The sequence below is a fragment of the Pholis gunnellus genome (assembly GCF_910591455.1).
Source record: "Pholis gunnellus genome assembly, chromosome: 15".
NCBI lineage: Eukaryota > Metazoa > Chordata > Actinopteri > Perciformes > Pholidae > Pholis > Pholis gunnellus.
This window is the reverse complement of record NC_136542.1, coordinates 8,161,186-8,179,191: the sequence shown is the minus strand read 5'-3', so window position 1 is coordinate 8,179,191 and position 18,006 is coordinate 8,161,186. Positions and strand designations below refer to the sequence as shown.

Below are 18,006 nucleotides of genomic sequence, written 5' to 3'. Positions count from 1 at the left end.
CTTCATAGAGTGGCTAGAGGATGGACATGTAGTGCTGCGACCAGGCGCCTCTGCTGATCACAGATAAGCGTTTGGATCGGACTCTTTGATGAAGTCCGTCTTTTAGGATAAATAATTCAATATAACTGTAAGTATCAGTGGCGCTTATGATGCTTTAATGACAGTTTGACGTCAGCTCCTTTAGTCCAGAGAGAGAGAGAGAAAAAAAAAGAAGATTCTTTGGGATTAAATCTGGCGTTTGATTGGTTGTAACGGGTTGTCATGGACGTTAGTTGATGGTGATCAGTCCAAGAGGAGAGGAGGACGTAGGAGGACAGAGGTTTGTGTTCGGCTTCTGCTCGACCACAGGGGTTTAGGTTCATAAGGTCATCTTTACTGCATTCACCAGAATATTAGTTTTGTAACAAAAGACCTTGTCAGCGTTAATGCAAAAAAAAGACTATAACAATGAAAATGGTGTCAGCTATTGTAATTGTAGCGCTGCTCTGGACTCTTCGGCACAGCTCCAAACAATTAAACGGACTGGAAAAAGATAGTAGGATAAAATAAACCCCATTCATGGTGGTTTGACCCCCCCGCCCCCCCCAGCCTCTCCCCTCCTGGCGCCTGACCTACAATCGTTGGCCCCTGGTGGTCGGGGGCCGCTCAGACCCAGCCGCTGGTCAGCTTATAGAACATCTCCTCGTCTAGAGACTCGTTCTGGTCCTTGGCGCGCGTGGACAGGAAGATGTAGCCGCCGATGAACTCGTGGACCACCTTGCAGTCCACCTCGGCGCAGATGAAAGACAGACTGGGCTCGTCCGCAAATTCCACCGTCACCTGAGCACACGGAGCAGAGCACGTCGGGCGTCAATGAAAGCGGGCGAGACGGATTTGTGTTACGTTAACACGTTTGTTTCCCCAACAATACAAAACCAAAAGATTCTTCCTTCCTTGTCAAAACTAGCCCCCACATTACCCACAATGCAGCTTGGCCAACAGTACAGTTGGAGATTCTTGTATGCTAGAGCCTCAAGCAGAGATTAGCAGCAGGCTACAGTAGTCGGATCATTTCAGATAGTTTTCCTTTTCAAACTTCTTTCAAAATCTTCAACACTGACTCGAATGACATCACATAAGGGCAATTTCAGCAGATTTCTTCCACATGTAACAGTATTAATCCCAGAGACCTGTAGGGAAACGTTGGTCTGCAAAATCAATAGACTTCCCCTTAAATCCACTTATTGTTTCAACAAAACCAATGAAATTTAAATATTCATATTCAATGGGTTCCCTACCATCTTGATCTCCCAGTTGACGTTCCACTGCTTCATGTTGCTGAAGCGCCAGGTCTTGATAGCATCTCCAGTGCTCGCATCCATCCGGATCAGGCGGTTATAAGTGATGCCCATTAGTTCTTCCCGCTTTCCACCCTGAAACCTGCAGAAGAAGAAGAAGAAGCAGCAGAGAGTCCACTGTGAAATGAAACTGTGCAGATCAAATGAACATGTGAGTCAGCACATACAACTGAAGGGGGGGGGGGGTGTATAAGTGTAAAGACGCATCAGCTTACTTGGCGAGGAAATGAGTCATTCCAAACTCGGGCAGGGACTGCCACGCCTGGATGAAGCGCATCTTGGCCTCGATGAGACTCATCTGGGCCACATTCTGGTGGGCTTCCAGGATCCGGGTTGAAATCTGACAAAAACACAATCGCAAACATTACACACGTGACATGTCAGTGTGCTCCCGCTATTTGAGCCTAGACAAACACAAACGCACTACCCAGCGTAAACAAGTGCATCCCATCACCAAACTTCAACATTCTGATGCACCCAAATCCACACACACACACACACACACACACACACACACACACACACAGTAAACAAGCTGTGGCTAATTCCATAAAGCCATCAGCACACACAGTGTCAGCCAATAAGCAGGGGGCTGTCACAGGAAAACTCTACTTCACACTGCTACAGACAAACAAATATTAACCTATGAGCCCACTGAGGAGCCAGACTAAGGTTAATGTGAGAGTGTGCATGCGTGTGTGTATTCTCAGACTGTCCCTACATCCTCCTTCTGTCGGGCTGCAGCTGAACATTTGATCAATGAATTCCACTGGATGAGCAGGGTACCAGAGACATGCAGAGTCAGCAAGAAGTAATCCATCACTGTGTGAACTTTTTGCCAACCTCACACATGTTACAGTCAGCTACTGTCAGGCATTGGACACTTGAGCCTCTTTAGAATAATCACAGATTGAGGAAAATTAATTAATGAGGTTGATCATTTCGTTGGTGTTCAGAATGAACATTCTTTGATTCAACTGCATTAGAATAACATCTTTATTTTGTGATGGATCACTTCACTTCAGCAAGTTTCTGTTCTACAGGCGGGATAATAAAGCCCATAACTCAAAACACATTGAATCTTCCCTTAATCTAAAAACTTGTGAATTTCAATGATAAATGTTCCACATTAATGGTAAATGGAACTGCTGTTAAATGGGCTAAAACATGTAAAACACCAGCATGGTCCATTTATTTTACTGAACGTGGGGCTTTTTCTACCATCTCTCTTTACAAAATACAGATGTCTCAATGTTGTATCAATAGCATTTTGTGTCATCTGCTCGTCTTGTGGCACACTGAAAACATTAGAGCTAGTGACACGCAACAAACAAACAAAGTAAACCGACAAGAAGGATTCCATCTACTCTACCGTGACACGTTACACAGCTGCACTACGTTTGGTTAGGTGAGGCAAACCGGACACAAAAAAAAGTGTTCAGAGTTTATACACACATGCACATCCATGTCTCTAAGGCTTACGAGGCACCCAGTGGACACACAACTCAACTTACCAAGTCCCTGACAGAGCCTGGCTGAAGATGGGAGGTGGGGGGGGGGAGGAGGGAGGAAGGAGATGCATACAAGAAGAGAGAAAAGAAAGAAAGGTTGGACAAAGAGAACAAGCAAGTAAGATCAATGTCGAGGGAGGAAAGATCAAAAACAATAAAGTAGGAGGCCACAATTGTAATAAAAGATTCACAAAAAAAGATGGGAGAGGGCCTGTGGAGTCTGGAGATCATGCAGTATTCAGCAACAACAGGGAGGAGAGCACAGCGGCAGTCATTTATTTTAGGAGAAAAAGAGGAAGATTACACAACATTAGGTAAGAAGGCACTGGAGCTGCACATACTTTATAACGGGCCATTAAAACAATCTTCTCCTTACTTCCCCTTTCATCCACAGGATGGCGGCATGCATCAAGCGGCACACTTTTGCAAGCGCCAAGCCGTAGGAGTGCTATGTCTCCGTAGTCCAGAGTTTATTGGAGTGTCCTCAACGCTTGTTTTCTCTTGTGTAAATGTATCGATTTTGGCCAGAGACCACACCGGTCTAGGAAATCTAAAAAAAAACAATAAATTCCTGCGTGTGTATCCGCTGGGAGCTGCAGCACAGAAGTCTCCTCGGACCGGTCTCGCAACAGGAAGTCCAATTTTAGGGCGATGGGGAGGGGTCACAGCTGACTGAGAGCTAACAGGCTTCCCCCCCCCCCCCCCCAGACAGTTTTCCCGCGCAGCATTCCCAGGCACGGCTCATTTCCTGATGCCCCACGCCCACTACAGGAGCGCGTGTGTGTGTGTGTGACACGGGTACATACACATACTGTACATAGGCCACTACTCTTTCATGTTGTATGCCTGGGGATACCCCCCCTACCGGGCTGGGATTATGAGAGAGACTGGAGCCGGACCACAAAGAACCACGGCCCCAGATGGACACACACCCTGCTGAGCTAATACTCCCCCCTGTTCAAGCTAGCCTCTATTCCAGGCAATGTATTGTGCCTGGAAACGACACAGGAGTTTTTTTTAAGTGTAGAATATGTTGGGAAATCTCAGCATTGTGTTTTAACTTTCGGTTAAATCCACAGGTTGGTTAGTCTGAATGGTTCAACGTGCATCATCTGATGATTGGGTCACTCCTCGGGTTTGGTGTCATGACATTGACCCCAACTACATTCATGGGATTTCCCAACTACTAAAACAGTGAGAAAATGAGACATTCAGAGAAAGAGAGAACTGAAACTTCATTTGGCACTTCTGTTATTTTGGGTTTAACTCCTATTTTTAGCAGCACTGTAAGTGGAACTAAAGTTGATTACCCTGTGACAGCGGTCCCATATGAATGGGTCAAGGACGAGTTCAGTATCAAAGGGTACGATGAACAAGTCTGGTTTGTATTGTTATTATACTCAACAAGACATGCTGTCGCCCATCTTTCTGTCTACCTCTCTCTCTCTCTCTCTCTCTCTCTCTAGACATCCAGACCATTTCTGAGTCATCGCTTACGGTACCAACACCCTCCCGTCATCCCTCCGACCCCCGGCAACATTCCACTTTTTCGACGACAACTTAAACAAAACCAGACCGAGTGAGTGAGCTATGGAGAGGCAACCACCCCGCCCCTCCCTGCATCCCTCACCCATCCCCAACTCACACAGCTATGGCAGCCGTGTACTCAGCTGTTCCAATGTACACACACACACACACACACCAGCCTGTTGCTTACATGCAAATCTGCTGAGCACATTGTAGAATTTTCCTTAACGTTTACAAGAAAGTTAATTGATTCTTAGTGCTTAAATTCCACACCTGGTTATAACGATGTTTGTTGCTTGCTTGCTACAAGCACAAAGGCCGAGAGCAGAGAGAGTATCCGTTACGGTCCGACATGAGCAACTCTACTGTAAGCATTTTTGAGTGGTTTGGACGTCTGCTGTCCTGGTTTCCCCTCTGGACAGACGGGTGGGGAGAGGAACGGAGGGAAGAGGAGGAGGAGGAGGAAGGAGGAGAGTAAAGGAGGGGGAGGAGAGGGAGGCTACATTCCAATGCAAGACAAGCCCGATACCAGGAGGTGCCCATCTGGGAAGCATCAGAAGCTGCTACATCTAACCCCACAACCGATTCATCAAACCAGTAAACAGCCTCACACAAAAGACACAGCATAGCAAATAGTCGCCGTCCCTATGTCTGTCTCTTTTGAGACTACACCCTTTACCTTCCCCGTGTACAGCCCTAAAGCGCATTCAGAGGGTTTGTGCATCTGAAACACGGCCTGCGTGGCTTACCTGCTTGTTTTTGTACTTCTTCAGGTAGCGCGGGGACACCAGGCATTCTGGGTTGATATCGGTGGTGATTGGCTCAATGAACTGAGGGTCGGGGTTCATGTGTTGCATCTTGAGGAAGGACAGAATGTTCTGGACCTCCAGGTTGTAAGAGCTGTCGGCCATGGTCTTCCCTTTGGAGGCCAGGCGACATGCAGCCATCCAGTGGGCGTACTGTTTCTCCTGGAGAGGAAAGTTAAACGCTGGTGATCAAAAAAACAACCTGCTAAAAAAAGGACCAGAAATAACCATGAATGGCTTACTAACTTCAGTCTTACCATGTCACACCGAAGCCAGATCTCATTCATGCCATCAGCCACTGGGATTAGCAACTTGATGTTGAATTTCTGACCCGAGATGTTAACATCTGGAGTTACCTCACAACCTACACGTGGAAGCCGAAATGAGGGGCGGAAGAAGAGGTCAAAGTTCACACGCATTCTTTAGACAGAGAAAATAAGCATTGCATTCTTGCATGGGCATGAAATGACATTTCTTTTTTTGTGCGAGTTTGCACCTCTTAGATTCATTTGGTGAGCAGGTGTCCCATGTGCCTCCTCTTTACTCTTGTAACAGGAAATTGTGATATCCTTGAATGTGCACCAGTACTGCTTATAGCCCTTCAGTGTCAGCTTCTTGGGTCTGGAACATATAGAGAAGATCTTAAGTGAGTACAAAAGAGAGAGAGGAGAAAAAGAGCTTCCCAAGTGCAAAGTCAGCATTGGATGTGAACATTAATGGAAAACCATTAAAAGAGGAAACGCCTCTTGATATCACCCCCCCCCCCCCCCGCCCGCACCCCCCTATGGTTTATACATTTAATGAGACAATCACCCCAGGGGCCACCTGCTAGTCAGCAAAGGCTTAAAGCCAAACAAATAATATGAGTAAAAATATGCTCAGTCCAACTGTAATCATTTTGAAAATGTCCTGTTGGCAAACAATGCATCTTATTACATCATGCAAAGCAGGCAACAGCTCTCTCATTTAGCCAGAAAATGTCAATTCCAGATTCTCTGAGAGACCTCAACATGTTTTGGACAAATGTACGCATTCGATCACTGTTGGCTGGTAGCTCTGGATGTGGACTTACTTAAAGACTTTGACATAGTCCGCTAGCTCGGGAATAGATGTGATGTCACCCTAGAGGGAAGGGGAAAAACACATTGTTAGTATAAAACAATATAAAGCACTACAAGGACATGGTTAACCAAAAACATTGACCTCAGGCTCATATCTGTACAGTTTTAATGCTCCGTAGTTTTGCGAAAGACAACACGTCCTATGTAATATCTCAAAGCGCAGTTTCCTCCGATAAGCTTTATAAACGTAACAAGTTCTTGCGGAGAGGCGGCTTTAATAAAAGGACACGTATATATTTACAACATATCCATGCAACATGTAGCCTTTGTTGGGTTTGTTTAAGTGTCAAACATGTCACACACCCAGGTTCTTGTCAGACGAAGGCCTCATAAAGAACTGTGTGAAATGTAGCATTTCCATTGAAAATCATTAAACTTCCTGTTTAATACAGCTGATGAAAGGACACTTCACTGTTCAGAATACAGTGGAGACATTAAGGTCCAAGCACACTGTCAAGCTGCTGCAATTGGGGAAATAATAAATTCACACGACGACTTTGGAACCCAGTACATGTGATGCACAACCAGAAGGTATTTCCTACAGTGAAAGAGGAGATGAGGCGGTGTTGTCATACCAGTGTGTTGGACGTCTTCCCTCCCTCCAAAGTGATTTCCAGGTCTGACAGGGCTGCATCCACCTCATCCACCTCCTTCTCACTGTTATTCATGTGGTTGTCTGAAGACATGATTGACAGCTTGTTGATGTGGTACTGAGGAAAAGAAGGAGATAACCTCAGTTAGGCTCATTTTTATATCATATTTTAGCACTTTATTTACTGTGTTTAACCAGGTTTTGTTTTTATTTCAGACCTTTAATGGAAATGTTCTTGTTTTTGGTCAGACTTTCTAGTTTTTGGTCAAACTTCAAACCTTTTCACGATCTAGAAGACCTCAAATATATTGCCCTTGTGTTTTTAGACTTCCTAGCCATGCATATGAACTAGTTTCATTCAGAGAAATGTAAGAATAATGTTCTTAACATCCTCCTTTGTGATAAACACGTTCAGTACGGTGGCTAGCTAGGTCTGTGGTGCTGTGGACAAGGTTTCAAGAGATTGACTTAAAGTAACGGAAGAGGGAACAGCTGGCAATTGCTCGAAAAGTCGATCTCCACCTCCAACACCTTCGTCAACACTTTTGCTGATTTCTATAAAGTTCCCTGCTGTGTGTGCTACCGGTGCACAAACCCTCCAACTTCTTCTTATAAAAGTTACTTGGTCTGTGATAATAGCCACGTAAATACTTTAAGATGTGTTGGCATCTATGTCAGTGAGTGCTGCCAGTATGCACCATTGAGTTTATCAGCGATGAATCAAGGACCCTCATCTTTGGAGGAGATGAAGAGGAGGAGACTAGTTTCAGGATGAGGAAGATTAAGAGGTCGGTGGTGATAATTCCCTGAGAGAAATAAGGGGTAAGGTTTTGAGCAATGTGTTCTCAACGTGTCTCTGAATCGTAACAGGCTAGGAAATGTATTTTACTGGGAACATATGTGAGGAAAACACACCACTGGAACCACCAATTCATCCGGATGAACTGAAAACCAAGCCGTGTTTACCTCTTTGTGTGAGTCACAGACACTAAATACAACTTGTTGACAAATGGTAGTTATAATGTCAAGCCCCCACCAATATATGAATGAACAGCTGTCGAGAGAGTGAGAGACACAAAGGGAGAGTTTGAGTGAGATATGCGAGGCTGTAGCCCGCTAAGGTTTCAGAATGTGGGACAAAGGGCTCGCCATGACACTCCATTCATCTGCCTCTTACACTTTAAGAGTCTTTAAAAAAATTAGATTAAAAAACGGCGACACTGGGGGGCTCGTTTCCGGTTTGTCTGCATAAGTGGCTGAATGTACGCGTTTATCTGCTGAGGTTTAAAGCACAACATGTCACCCAAGTCTGTGACTATGAGGTCAGTTACTGTTCTCGACTCCCGATTACCTCATTTCAATGTCCCGCCAAAGTAAAACGTCCAGGTGATAGCATGCTAATACAAGCCAGCAACATACTGGACGTGGTTAATCACTGCTCTGTATTTAGACTCCGTGTATCCACTCTCACCGGTGAAACATTAGCAACAAATCCCTGAGCTCATGCTAGCCAGCTGAAACATAGCAGTAGCTGGCAAACGTGCTAACAGACCGGTAGCAACAGAGTAGCAGACAGTCTAAACACCCGACTCGGATTAGCATTTCTCTCTCAGGAAGAGTAACAAGAAACCAGTTAAGTGTAAGAGCTGGTCTGATGAAACACACCTAACACCTCAGAGTGTGTGAGAGGAATGTGAGTGGATCTATACGATAGTGTAGCGCTGGGGGCCGAGGCACTGGGTCCTGTGGCCCTAGATGCTCTATAATTACCCCGGGGGTGAGGACAGAGTGGCGTCCTCAGGTCTTGGCACCCACAGTTTACGAGGCTCAGAAATAGCAGGGGCACCACCCAGAGACTACAGGGGGCTAAAGGGGGCTCACATCTGTATATCACTTCCATTGCGCCCCATTTCTCCTCCTCTTGATCCTCCATTAAACGTGTTTCAAAAGAGAAACTTGTGCCAGAGACTCCAAAATCCAGGCCAGATCAGCTCTGTACGAGTGGCTGCAGGTTTGTAGAAGTTACTCGGTCACATAAAGCCAACAGCCTTGGCCCAGTATGCAAACATGCTTGAAATCCTTTGGTATTAGGGAGAGAATTTAATGTTGGAAGAATATGATGCTGATTTCTACAGGTTATTGTATAAAGTCAGGAACATTTATGAAAATTAGAGAATTTCAATTAAACGGCATGTTTTTAGTTCTTTGTCATGATGACTCACTCGGCCTGACACTCTAATTAACTAAGTGAAGCAAATGCATTAATGTCTTTCAAGTTAATTGTAATCAATTATTCATATATACATTTTTTTGGGTTCAAAAGGCTAATGACCCTTTTTTCTATTAACTATGAGTAAAAAAAAAACATATTGAGAAGCTCCCATAATAATAATGCTCCCATTAACTCATTCTGTATTAATGTGAAACAGCCAAGTTTAAGCATGCGTGCAGCAGAGCTGGCAGCCATATGTCTCTGCTTTGGGCTGGTAGCCCGCCGAATTCATTGGCTTTCGGTTGAGAAGGCAATGTGCCCATCTCCCCATGAAAAGAGAACGGCAGGTCTTCAGACCGTGACAATTGAATGCTGAAACAGGAAAATGTAGAGCAGGCACAGTCACACACACGCGCACACAAACGCACACGCACACACACACACACACACACACACACACACACACACACACACACACACACACACACACACACACACACACACACACACACACACACACACACACAGTCTCTTTACCTGCAGGGCAGCAAACATCATCATTTCCTCCTCCGTGCACTCAATTTCCTCCAGCAGGATGGCCCACTTGGACTGTTCATAGAGCTGGTTCACTCGGATGGCATCATACTGTGGAGAGGTTTGACACAGAGGTTAACGTGCATGCAAACAAACAGTGAGTAAAAACAGACTGTCTCACTCTCTCATACACACAGGACACACACTAGATTTGTGTGAGGAACTGGTTTAGGAGTTGTATGTCCACCGACTTTTAAATAGTCTACTTAGACGAGCACTGCACCGATTTAGCATAACATTGGCAGACCAACTAAAACATTTTTAAAATCGTTATGCCATTAGCGGCTAATATAGCCTCAGCCGATAGCCGCAAGCAGAGATGAGGAGTGGGCTACGGAGGTCTGGTGAGCTTCTTTCCAACTCCACGTCGCCAGATTCTTTTCTCAGATTCCGTGCAGCTCCCTCTGGAGCCATAAAAAGCTTTGTACAACTTTTTCACATGTGCAGCAGTACTCCCCAAGACCTGTACACAGACTTTGATGTGTAAAATCAGTCGAGTTCCCCTTTAGGTCGTCAGTATGTTGTTATAAATCATATACTTTTAAGGCTAAAATCCCTACAATGATTTTTAATAAACACTCTAACTAACTTGCCAGTTTAAGTATCTATGCTGGTTGTGCTCACTCACATTGTACTGCATCGTCTATGGGACATACCTTAGGGTTGAGGTCAAAGAAACTGTGGTATTTAAACCTCAGCAGCAGCACCTCGTTCTCCTTTACATCCTGCTCCATCAGAGACCTGGATGAGTCCAACCACCTGCACAGACAGTGAATACAATGTCGTCTGAAACAAACTCTCTGCAGCCTGAACAGCTGCACAGCCCTAAATATGTATTGCAATCCACCGCAGCATTTCTGACTCTGAGCAGTTTCCCCAAACCATCTCTAACCACCAAGCAAAGTCATCTCACCCCTGGTTGATTTTGGCTTTGTCCAGCAGAGACTGGGGCTTGTAGAGTTTGACCAAGATGTCTGGAGAGGAGATTGGCTGGCTGACAGCGAGGATGCTGGGGTTGCCCTCAGAGAGGGGGCTGTCCCCAAACCAGGCGGTGGTGGGCGACAGTGGGCTGCCGTCTCTGGAGTCATAGGTGGGGGTCATAGTCTTACTGTACAAGCCTGGACTGGAGTAGATGCTCCCTGAAAACACACAGTCATCAGTCAGTCCCTAACAGATCACTGATGTCCAAAAGAAATCATATTCATTAAAGGAACAATTCAACATACATACTTTTTTTAATTCTACAAAAAAAAATCTAATGAATATTACCATTTTAAAGCAATGGAGTGCATATTCACAATTACTGTTCATCAACAAAAACAGCACCAGGGGAAAAGGTAGTGAACACTTTTCAAAAAGCACACACACACACGCACACGCACACGCACCCTAGCCGGGCCAGCTAGCGGTCAACAACACCATGTGACTACCAGCCAACACTTTGCAGATGAGCGGCTTCAACCATGTCCTCCTGCTGATGGCGGGATTGATGTGGATCAGCATGCAGATGACGCAGAGCATGATCACCCACTTACTCGCAGTCAAGAAACCTGCAGGAATGCACTGCACACAGCAAACTACCACACGAGTCGCCACAGAGAGGAGAGGGGGAACGCAAAGAGAGGGGTGGATGTTTAAGATGTATATTCTCCTTTTCCGTTTAAATTAGTCTTCATACGTCAGCAAACCACCAAAGAGAAGCTGTGTGCATTTCCTGTTGGATGGCCTTACGGTAGTATTTTTGGAACCGTAGCCCCACATTCCCTCTCTCCCTCTGTGGGGTCTAGGTCAAGAAGCAACACTGGCTAAACCGCTAAATCCCTTCAGAAACCAGGAAGTGGGCTCGGCTTGTGTTTGCGAGTGTGCGCGTGTGTTTGCGAGCTGAGGTCATGAGAACAGGGTGCTGGCTATGGCCACGCATCCCTTTTGGGGGGAGCTTGTCGTTTGTTGTTTCTCGTTTTGTTTTCAAGGTCTTTTCCCAAATGCCGAGTGCATCAGGTCACGGAGAGTACTTCCATCTCCCAAAGGGTCTCTTGAGGAATAACCAAATATCCAGCGAGAGCGTGTATAAGGTGAAAGCTGGCAGCCCATTAAAAACACAACTAGGCCTCCTCCATCCTGTTTACTGACTCCAATGCAGGCGAAAAGGCACAAAGAATGTGAACATGACTTGACTCCCTAATGCTCCCACACTGGGGATTCATAGAGGGCTTAGATGGATGGAGCTGGACCACCATGGGCTGTTGAGACCAGAAGTAAACCATGAGAGGGTTGTCAATAAATGAAAGTGTCTCCAGTGGATCGGATTTTTATAAACATTTCTGTTATTGGCTGTGGCCTGTATATAAGATTATGGACCAATAAACATCATCACTGTGACCTCAAAACTAATAAGAATTTACTCAAGACCATCTCAGTAACCCCCAATTTCAAGGGCGAAAAAAAGTGATCAACAGTCAGCAGGCACAGTGAGCAGGCCTGGGGAAGCCGGAAGAAAAAAAGTGCGCTTTGAGCTCATTTCTAATGAGAGGCAAAGCCTTAATCATGTGACAACCCAAATCAGCTAACTTCCTCTCGGCTGTCCCGACTGGTTACAGGTCTCACGTGACCTCAACACTCCAGCTGTGGTGAGTAGAGGGTGGGGGAGGAAGGGGAACGCGAGGAAGCAGTGCTGAAGAGTAAAAAGGACAGAGGAAGAGGAAAGCTTACCTTTGACAGGTCCGATGTATATTACCTCAGAGGCTAGGATGAAAAGAGACAGAGGAAGAGAAGAAAAGACAGGAGATAGTTGGAGGGAAGAAGCGGAAAGGGGAACAAACGGCATCAAGTGGACAGATTTTAAGACACTGAAAACTCTACGAGAACAGGAGGAAACGGATGAGAAAGGACAAAACGTAGAGAAATACAAGAACGGGGAGATCTGTGTGCATTTCCATGGGCCCTGCCAACTGTTCGCCTCAGAGTGGATGACTCAGTTTTACCCTCTTTGCAGAGGGAGATCACCCTGGAATGACTAGTGAGGTTCCGTCGTTCCCGTCCACCCCATTCATAGCCATCCAACACGGAATGACTGATTGAAAACCCAGGCAAGGCGTTGGTCAACGTGACCCAGCCATGCATGTATAAACTGCAGCACAAACATAAAAAAAGTACTGGTTGCCTGAGCTATGCTGTGCATGCTGACAGGGAAAGATACATTTGATATAGCAGGCACGTCAAGTTGTGGCGGGGCGGAGAAGGACTCGGTGTACCGGCATCATGGGCAACACCATGGCTCCGTTCTGAGTCACAACAACAGTTGAGGATTAGTAACATGTTTTTATTTTAACCAAAATGACCAACACTGTGACAGGGGCACATGGGGTTTCCTCAACAGTACATTTAAGGAGAGAGGTTGAGGTTTTGGAAAAAGGGTTGTCAGTCTTAAAAGTAGAAATAATTGGTCATATTCTCCTTATATGAGCGTACTGGTCACCATCCATCCATGTAATTTAGTCTTTGACCTCACAGTACAGTACATGTACTCTGAGCCACTGGGAGGAATCTACTTCTTATCATAAATGTGTTTTACAAGTTAGTAAAAAAAAAAGATTTTAAAGGTTTAGTTCTGCAACTAACGAGTATTTTTTTTATTACCAATTGAAAAGTGGGGATTCCATGGATTTTGGTTATTTCTTGCTTGAGTCATTCTGAAAAACAGGAATTTGACTCAGTAAAGTTAGACCACGGTTTAGCTCCAGGGAGCCCTCGTCTCTTCATCTCCTCGGGGGTGTGGAGCGTGCAGACGCAGTTAGCTGCACAGAGGGAGGCTGTGGTTGTGATTGCATCGCTGCCTCTCTGCAGAGCCTTGTGATTCCTATCAGGAGACCTGAGCTGAGAGGCCAGCCCCTCCCCACAAGGGACAGAATAACGCCCTACAACTTGGCCATGAACTATACTCTCTGACTGTAGCATGTGATCTGATAGGGAGGGCGCAGGAAGTGTGACTGACGGTAAACAGATTCTGCACATTCCTGTTGAAAACTCAGTTTCTCTGCAGCGCTTCATAGCGTGACCACAGTCTCCCACTGAAAACAAAATGTATCTCGAACTTGAAACGTAATGACGCAACTTTAGGCGTAATCAGCATCTGCCGTTCATAAAAAAAAAATCCCTTATTTTATTTCGTTAAAAGGGAAAATAGATACATAATCTGCGGCTAGCGTCACAGTGAAGCAAATCAGCATGTCAGCAGAATTAGTTGTTCTTGGCTGTGAGCTTTTGTGATGGTTCACCAAGTTCACACTGATTGTCAGCCCGCTTTGGACTCACATGAGAGTGCATCTATGCGTTTCTGAGCCGAGTCTAAGGAGCCAACGGACAGACCAGAGGCCTGGACAGAAGAGACTCAACCCACACAAAGAGTCCCATTCAGCCCCGTTTCATAGCGTTAGCTGTTTTGATTAATGCTAAATCTGTGACAGCAGCACAGCCTGTTTTGTTCTGCTCCTCTCCGCTCACATGGTTGTAACTCTCACTGGCGCAAAAGGAAGGGAGGAGGGCCAGTGTAGCGGTGTAGCCTGGTTTGGGTTTAAAATGGCAGCGTGACCAACTATGCGTGGAATCTCAACCATTCTTCGTCCTCCCTGCCAAGGAGTTGAGAGCGCAGGGCTGTAGATGTCATGCAGGCCTAAAACTCACACGTTCATATTTGGTCACTGGAAGCAGGGTGCAGCACTCTGGAGTTATCTTAGTGGGTTTGGAACCACAAGTGCGATCTCAAACTAAAAAAAAAGTGCAAGACACTCCATAGCGGCCAGGGGAACCTGTTATTCAACCTGCTGCTTGAGGGAAACGAGATTATTACTTTTCACAATGAAATACAAAAATAAAAAACGCAACGCTCCATAATTACTTCGAAGAACCTACCGTGAACCTAAAAAACATCATACAGGCTTCAGTTTGCACGAGCCACATGATACATGCGAAGTGCAAAACTTACACTCGCCTCTTTATTTATCATCATTCCTTCCTACGAAACCCTTTCAGCTGTAATATTTTAGAACCAACACTCCACGTAGGAGGTACCATCCATCAGCTCACCTGATCCAGGGGTTAACAGCGGACCCTCCAGCTCCAGGTCGTCCTCCTCTGCCTCCTCCAGCTTTTTCTTCTTCTTCTTGGGATCTCGGGGCTTACGCAGTAGAGAGAGCTCCTCTGGGTGGCGGATATCTGGAAGGGAAGGAGAGCAAGGAAGTTAAATTTCACGTCAAATGAACATAATCTCGCCCAACAACAAAGCCGAGCCAATAAATACGACGATATGCCACTTAAAAACATACAGTAATTTGTGTTGTTTCAACCACAGGCGTCAAATAAACCACATGACCTCTTGCAGAGCACACAGACGGTGTGTAGAACCTGTGATGTAGGTGAATACAGAGACATTTTTAGGGTAAAAAAAAAAAAAGGGGGAGAAGTAAGAGAAAGCAAAGGGACCGAGGAGATGTGCATGAATTGTAGACAGCTGTGCACACGAGTGGTGGAAAATTGCAAATCCCTTTTCTCAGGGCCCCAACAAATCTTGCTTTAACTGTAATCCCCAACTGAGACAGAGCCGACACAACCTCCATCTCCGTCTTACCCTCCGTCCTCCAATTTTTCCCCTCACACACATAAAAACACTTTTCCGTTGCTGCTGGTGAGTAATAGGAAGTTTCTGGTATCTCGGTATCTTCAAGGATGATATTTTGGGAAAGCTGTGCTGTCCAAACGGTGTGTGACCTGTGTGTAAGATCCCAATCTAACAGTAACACACCAAACGGAATATAATGACTAAAACAGAGCCGCTTCTCTGCCCTCTTTTCCCTCCATCCCTCTCTCCCTCCCTCCCTCGGGCGTGGAGGCCAGGGAGCCATCGCTCATCAGCAGCATTGACGCTTTAAAAACGGGCTTGGGACGGTTCTGATGTAGTAGTGGGACCGCAGGAGTGTGTCAGGACTAGAATAGATGGTGCTAGTCTGGAAGCAAGCGCGTCTGGATCCTCAGCTGGATATGGTTTTCACAAGATTCCATATAAATCAAGTAAGCAAGCTGATATTTGAGAGCCATATTTTATTATTTGCACTTTGTTTTATCCGCTGACATAAATCTCTCAAATTTTATTTTTTTTTTAAAGACGAAAGATTGGAAAGGTGACCGATTAAAGAGGTTGCTGATGGTGTTGAGGAAAGCACGAGCAGCAGGAGGAGAGAGAGAGAAAGAGAGAGAGAGAGAGAGAACGGCTTTGCTTGGTGAGAAAGCTTGTTTGGTTTGTGTAACTAAAGCAAAAGCATTCCAGGAGTTTTAAGAACAACCAGATGGGAGCTCAACCTCTCTCTCTCTGCCTCTCTCCTCTTTCGTTCTCGCTCTGCTGCAGCGATGAAGCGCAGTCCCTGTGCCCTTATACAGCCATGTGAGTTGCAGGCGTGCTGCCGAGCTTCAGCCCCGCTGGGTAGCGCGAGGAGGCCAACACACACACACACACACACCGTATCAAACCGTGTGTACGTGGGTAGGACGGCGTCTCTTGGTGAGGCATCGCAGAGGCATGTGGCATTTTTACTACGAAGTAGATCTACCAACGTGACACAATAAAACGTCAGATATAATCAACATTCATCTATTATTATAACCCTCTATAGATCAAAAGTGTGGCTCAAAAGGCAAAGACTTTACTCAATGTGGTAAATACGTTCCTGTAAAAGTAATTTATTAGATGTCTCTACTGTATCGCCTGGAAACAGGAGCAGTGGACCATGAGTGGGCGGTGGGGGGAGAAAAGTACGGATATGCGTTTTTCATCATTCCCATGACGGGAGCAGAGGTGTAGCCGGTACAATAGAGATTTCATGTCTGCTAAAGTATGAAGAGAGGAAATAGATTTGACAGAAATAAAGAAGACAAAATCAGAGAAAATTACAGTTTTACAGCATTCCAGTCAATTTCTGCTGACAGAGTCCGTTGAGTGTTGAATTGTATGTTTATAGTGATAATTTAAGAATCAGGATCTGGAGGGAAAGACGGCTACTTCGCTCACCGCATACTTGTGGCCGGTGTCAGGAGGAGGAGGAGGAGGAGGAGGAGGAGGAGGAGGAGGAGGAGGAGGAGGAGGAGGAGGAGGAGGAGGAGGAGGGATGGTTAGATTGCTTACAGAAGCTTGGTTGATTTCCAATAGCAGAAATGACACCTTGGAGTTCGACAATGAGACCTGCAGACATGTGGTGGTAACCAGGACGGGAGCCAGAGCAGGCGGGGTTGACTGAGAGCCAGCTGGGCTTGCGAGATCTACTCCTTGGAACACATGATTCACTGCAGTGAGTAAGGCCAACCGCAGAAGAATCGCAAACGCCGTCACACGGGCTCATTTTACAGCACCAAAGTTTACCGTACAAACAGTTTGAGACCCTACATGGATACAAATCATGTTGTGAGGGGGTACTCATTGGGATGCGAGGCTGACTGATTGATACTCAAGAGCAATAAAAAGTGTTTGTTCCATGAAAGACTAATTAAAAGGAGGGCTCGCCTCAGTCCAGTGGGAAAAGGAGAATTATCAGAATGTACACGGTGTAGATATTTCAGAGTTTAAGACTTTAACTGAAGAAGTACAGTGAAGTAAGGTTTTTGGCATTTAGAGAGAATTTCTATGGCATCCCAATGGATCGCTTTTGCTCTATAAGAAAAAAAGGCCACTCAAAACAGGATAATAATGCACTTTAATTTAGGGGTTGGAGCTAAGGAGAAGCTGCACTCCTCCCGTGTTATGACAACAGAGGCCGGCTCATTCGGGCCAGTCCAGCAGACCGCAGGGTGATGTGCCATAAATCTGCTGGACCGAAACGATGAAGCAACAGTCCCACGCAAATCTAAAAAGCTTTCTGGAGGACAAAGAATAAACACTTCTCTGCAATACGCCCTCTCAGTGGTCAACGTCCTTCTTCAAACTCATCCCCCCTGTGTTCTTTAGGTCCCACTATATTCACACACACACACACACACACAACCTCTCAATCACTTTCCTTTCCTGCCCGGTCATCAATTTCTCTAGACATTTATTTGACTCATTGTAAAGTTTCAGTGCTGACGAATAAGGAAAAGTTACAGTATTGCTGCTGCCCCGTGCATATTCCAGAGAATGCTATTGTGTCTGAGTTTTGCCAGACATGGTAGCAAACAAGTGCTTACTAAAAAAAAAAAAAAAAAAAAAACACAGAGCTTAAGTGGCTCAGCCTGACTCTTGTTACCCTGAAGTTGTGCTTTGCTGAGTCAAACAGCCTGATTTTTAT

General features: G+C 45.6%; 1 protein-coding gene across 4 annotated transcripts in view; it reads right to left on the bottom strand.

Moving 5' to 3' along the window:
* Positions 1-610: 610 nt before the first annotated feature.
* Positions 611-18,006, bottom strand: part of fermt2 (FERM domain containing kindlin 2) — a 34,207-nt gene continuing 16,811 nt past the window's right edge. Inside the window, exons 4-17 of one of the 4 annotated variants that reach the window (XM_079174232.1) lie at positions 14,783-14,911; positions 12,410-12,442; positions 10,614-10,839; positions 10,357-10,459; positions 9,644-9,751; positions 6,878-7,012; positions 6,254-6,303; positions 5,678-5,802; positions 5,439-5,545; positions 5,125-5,343; positions 2,852-2,872; positions 1,553-1,677; positions 1,278-1,419; positions 611-819 (exon numbers count right to left, since the gene is read on the bottom strand). In XM_079174232.1, coding sequence (XP_079030358.1) covers positions 646-819; positions 1,278-1,419; positions 1,553-1,677; positions 2,852-2,872; positions 5,125-5,343; positions 5,439-5,545; positions 5,678-5,802; positions 6,254-6,303; positions 6,878-7,012; positions 9,644-9,751; positions 10,357-10,459; positions 10,614-10,839; positions 12,410-12,442; positions 14,783-14,911 — 1,697 coding nt within the window. In that variant the 3' untranslated portion in view covers positions 611-645. The remainder of the gene's footprint in view (positions 820-1,277; positions 1,420-1,552; positions 1,678-2,851; positions 2,873-5,124; positions 5,344-5,438; positions 5,546-5,677; positions 5,803-6,253; positions 6,304-6,877; positions 7,013-9,643; positions 9,752-10,356; positions 10,460-10,613; positions 10,840-12,409; positions 12,443-14,782; positions 14,912-18,006) is intronic. The other 3 variants (XM_079174233.1, XM_079174234.1, XM_079174235.1) reach the window with 3 other exon arrangements.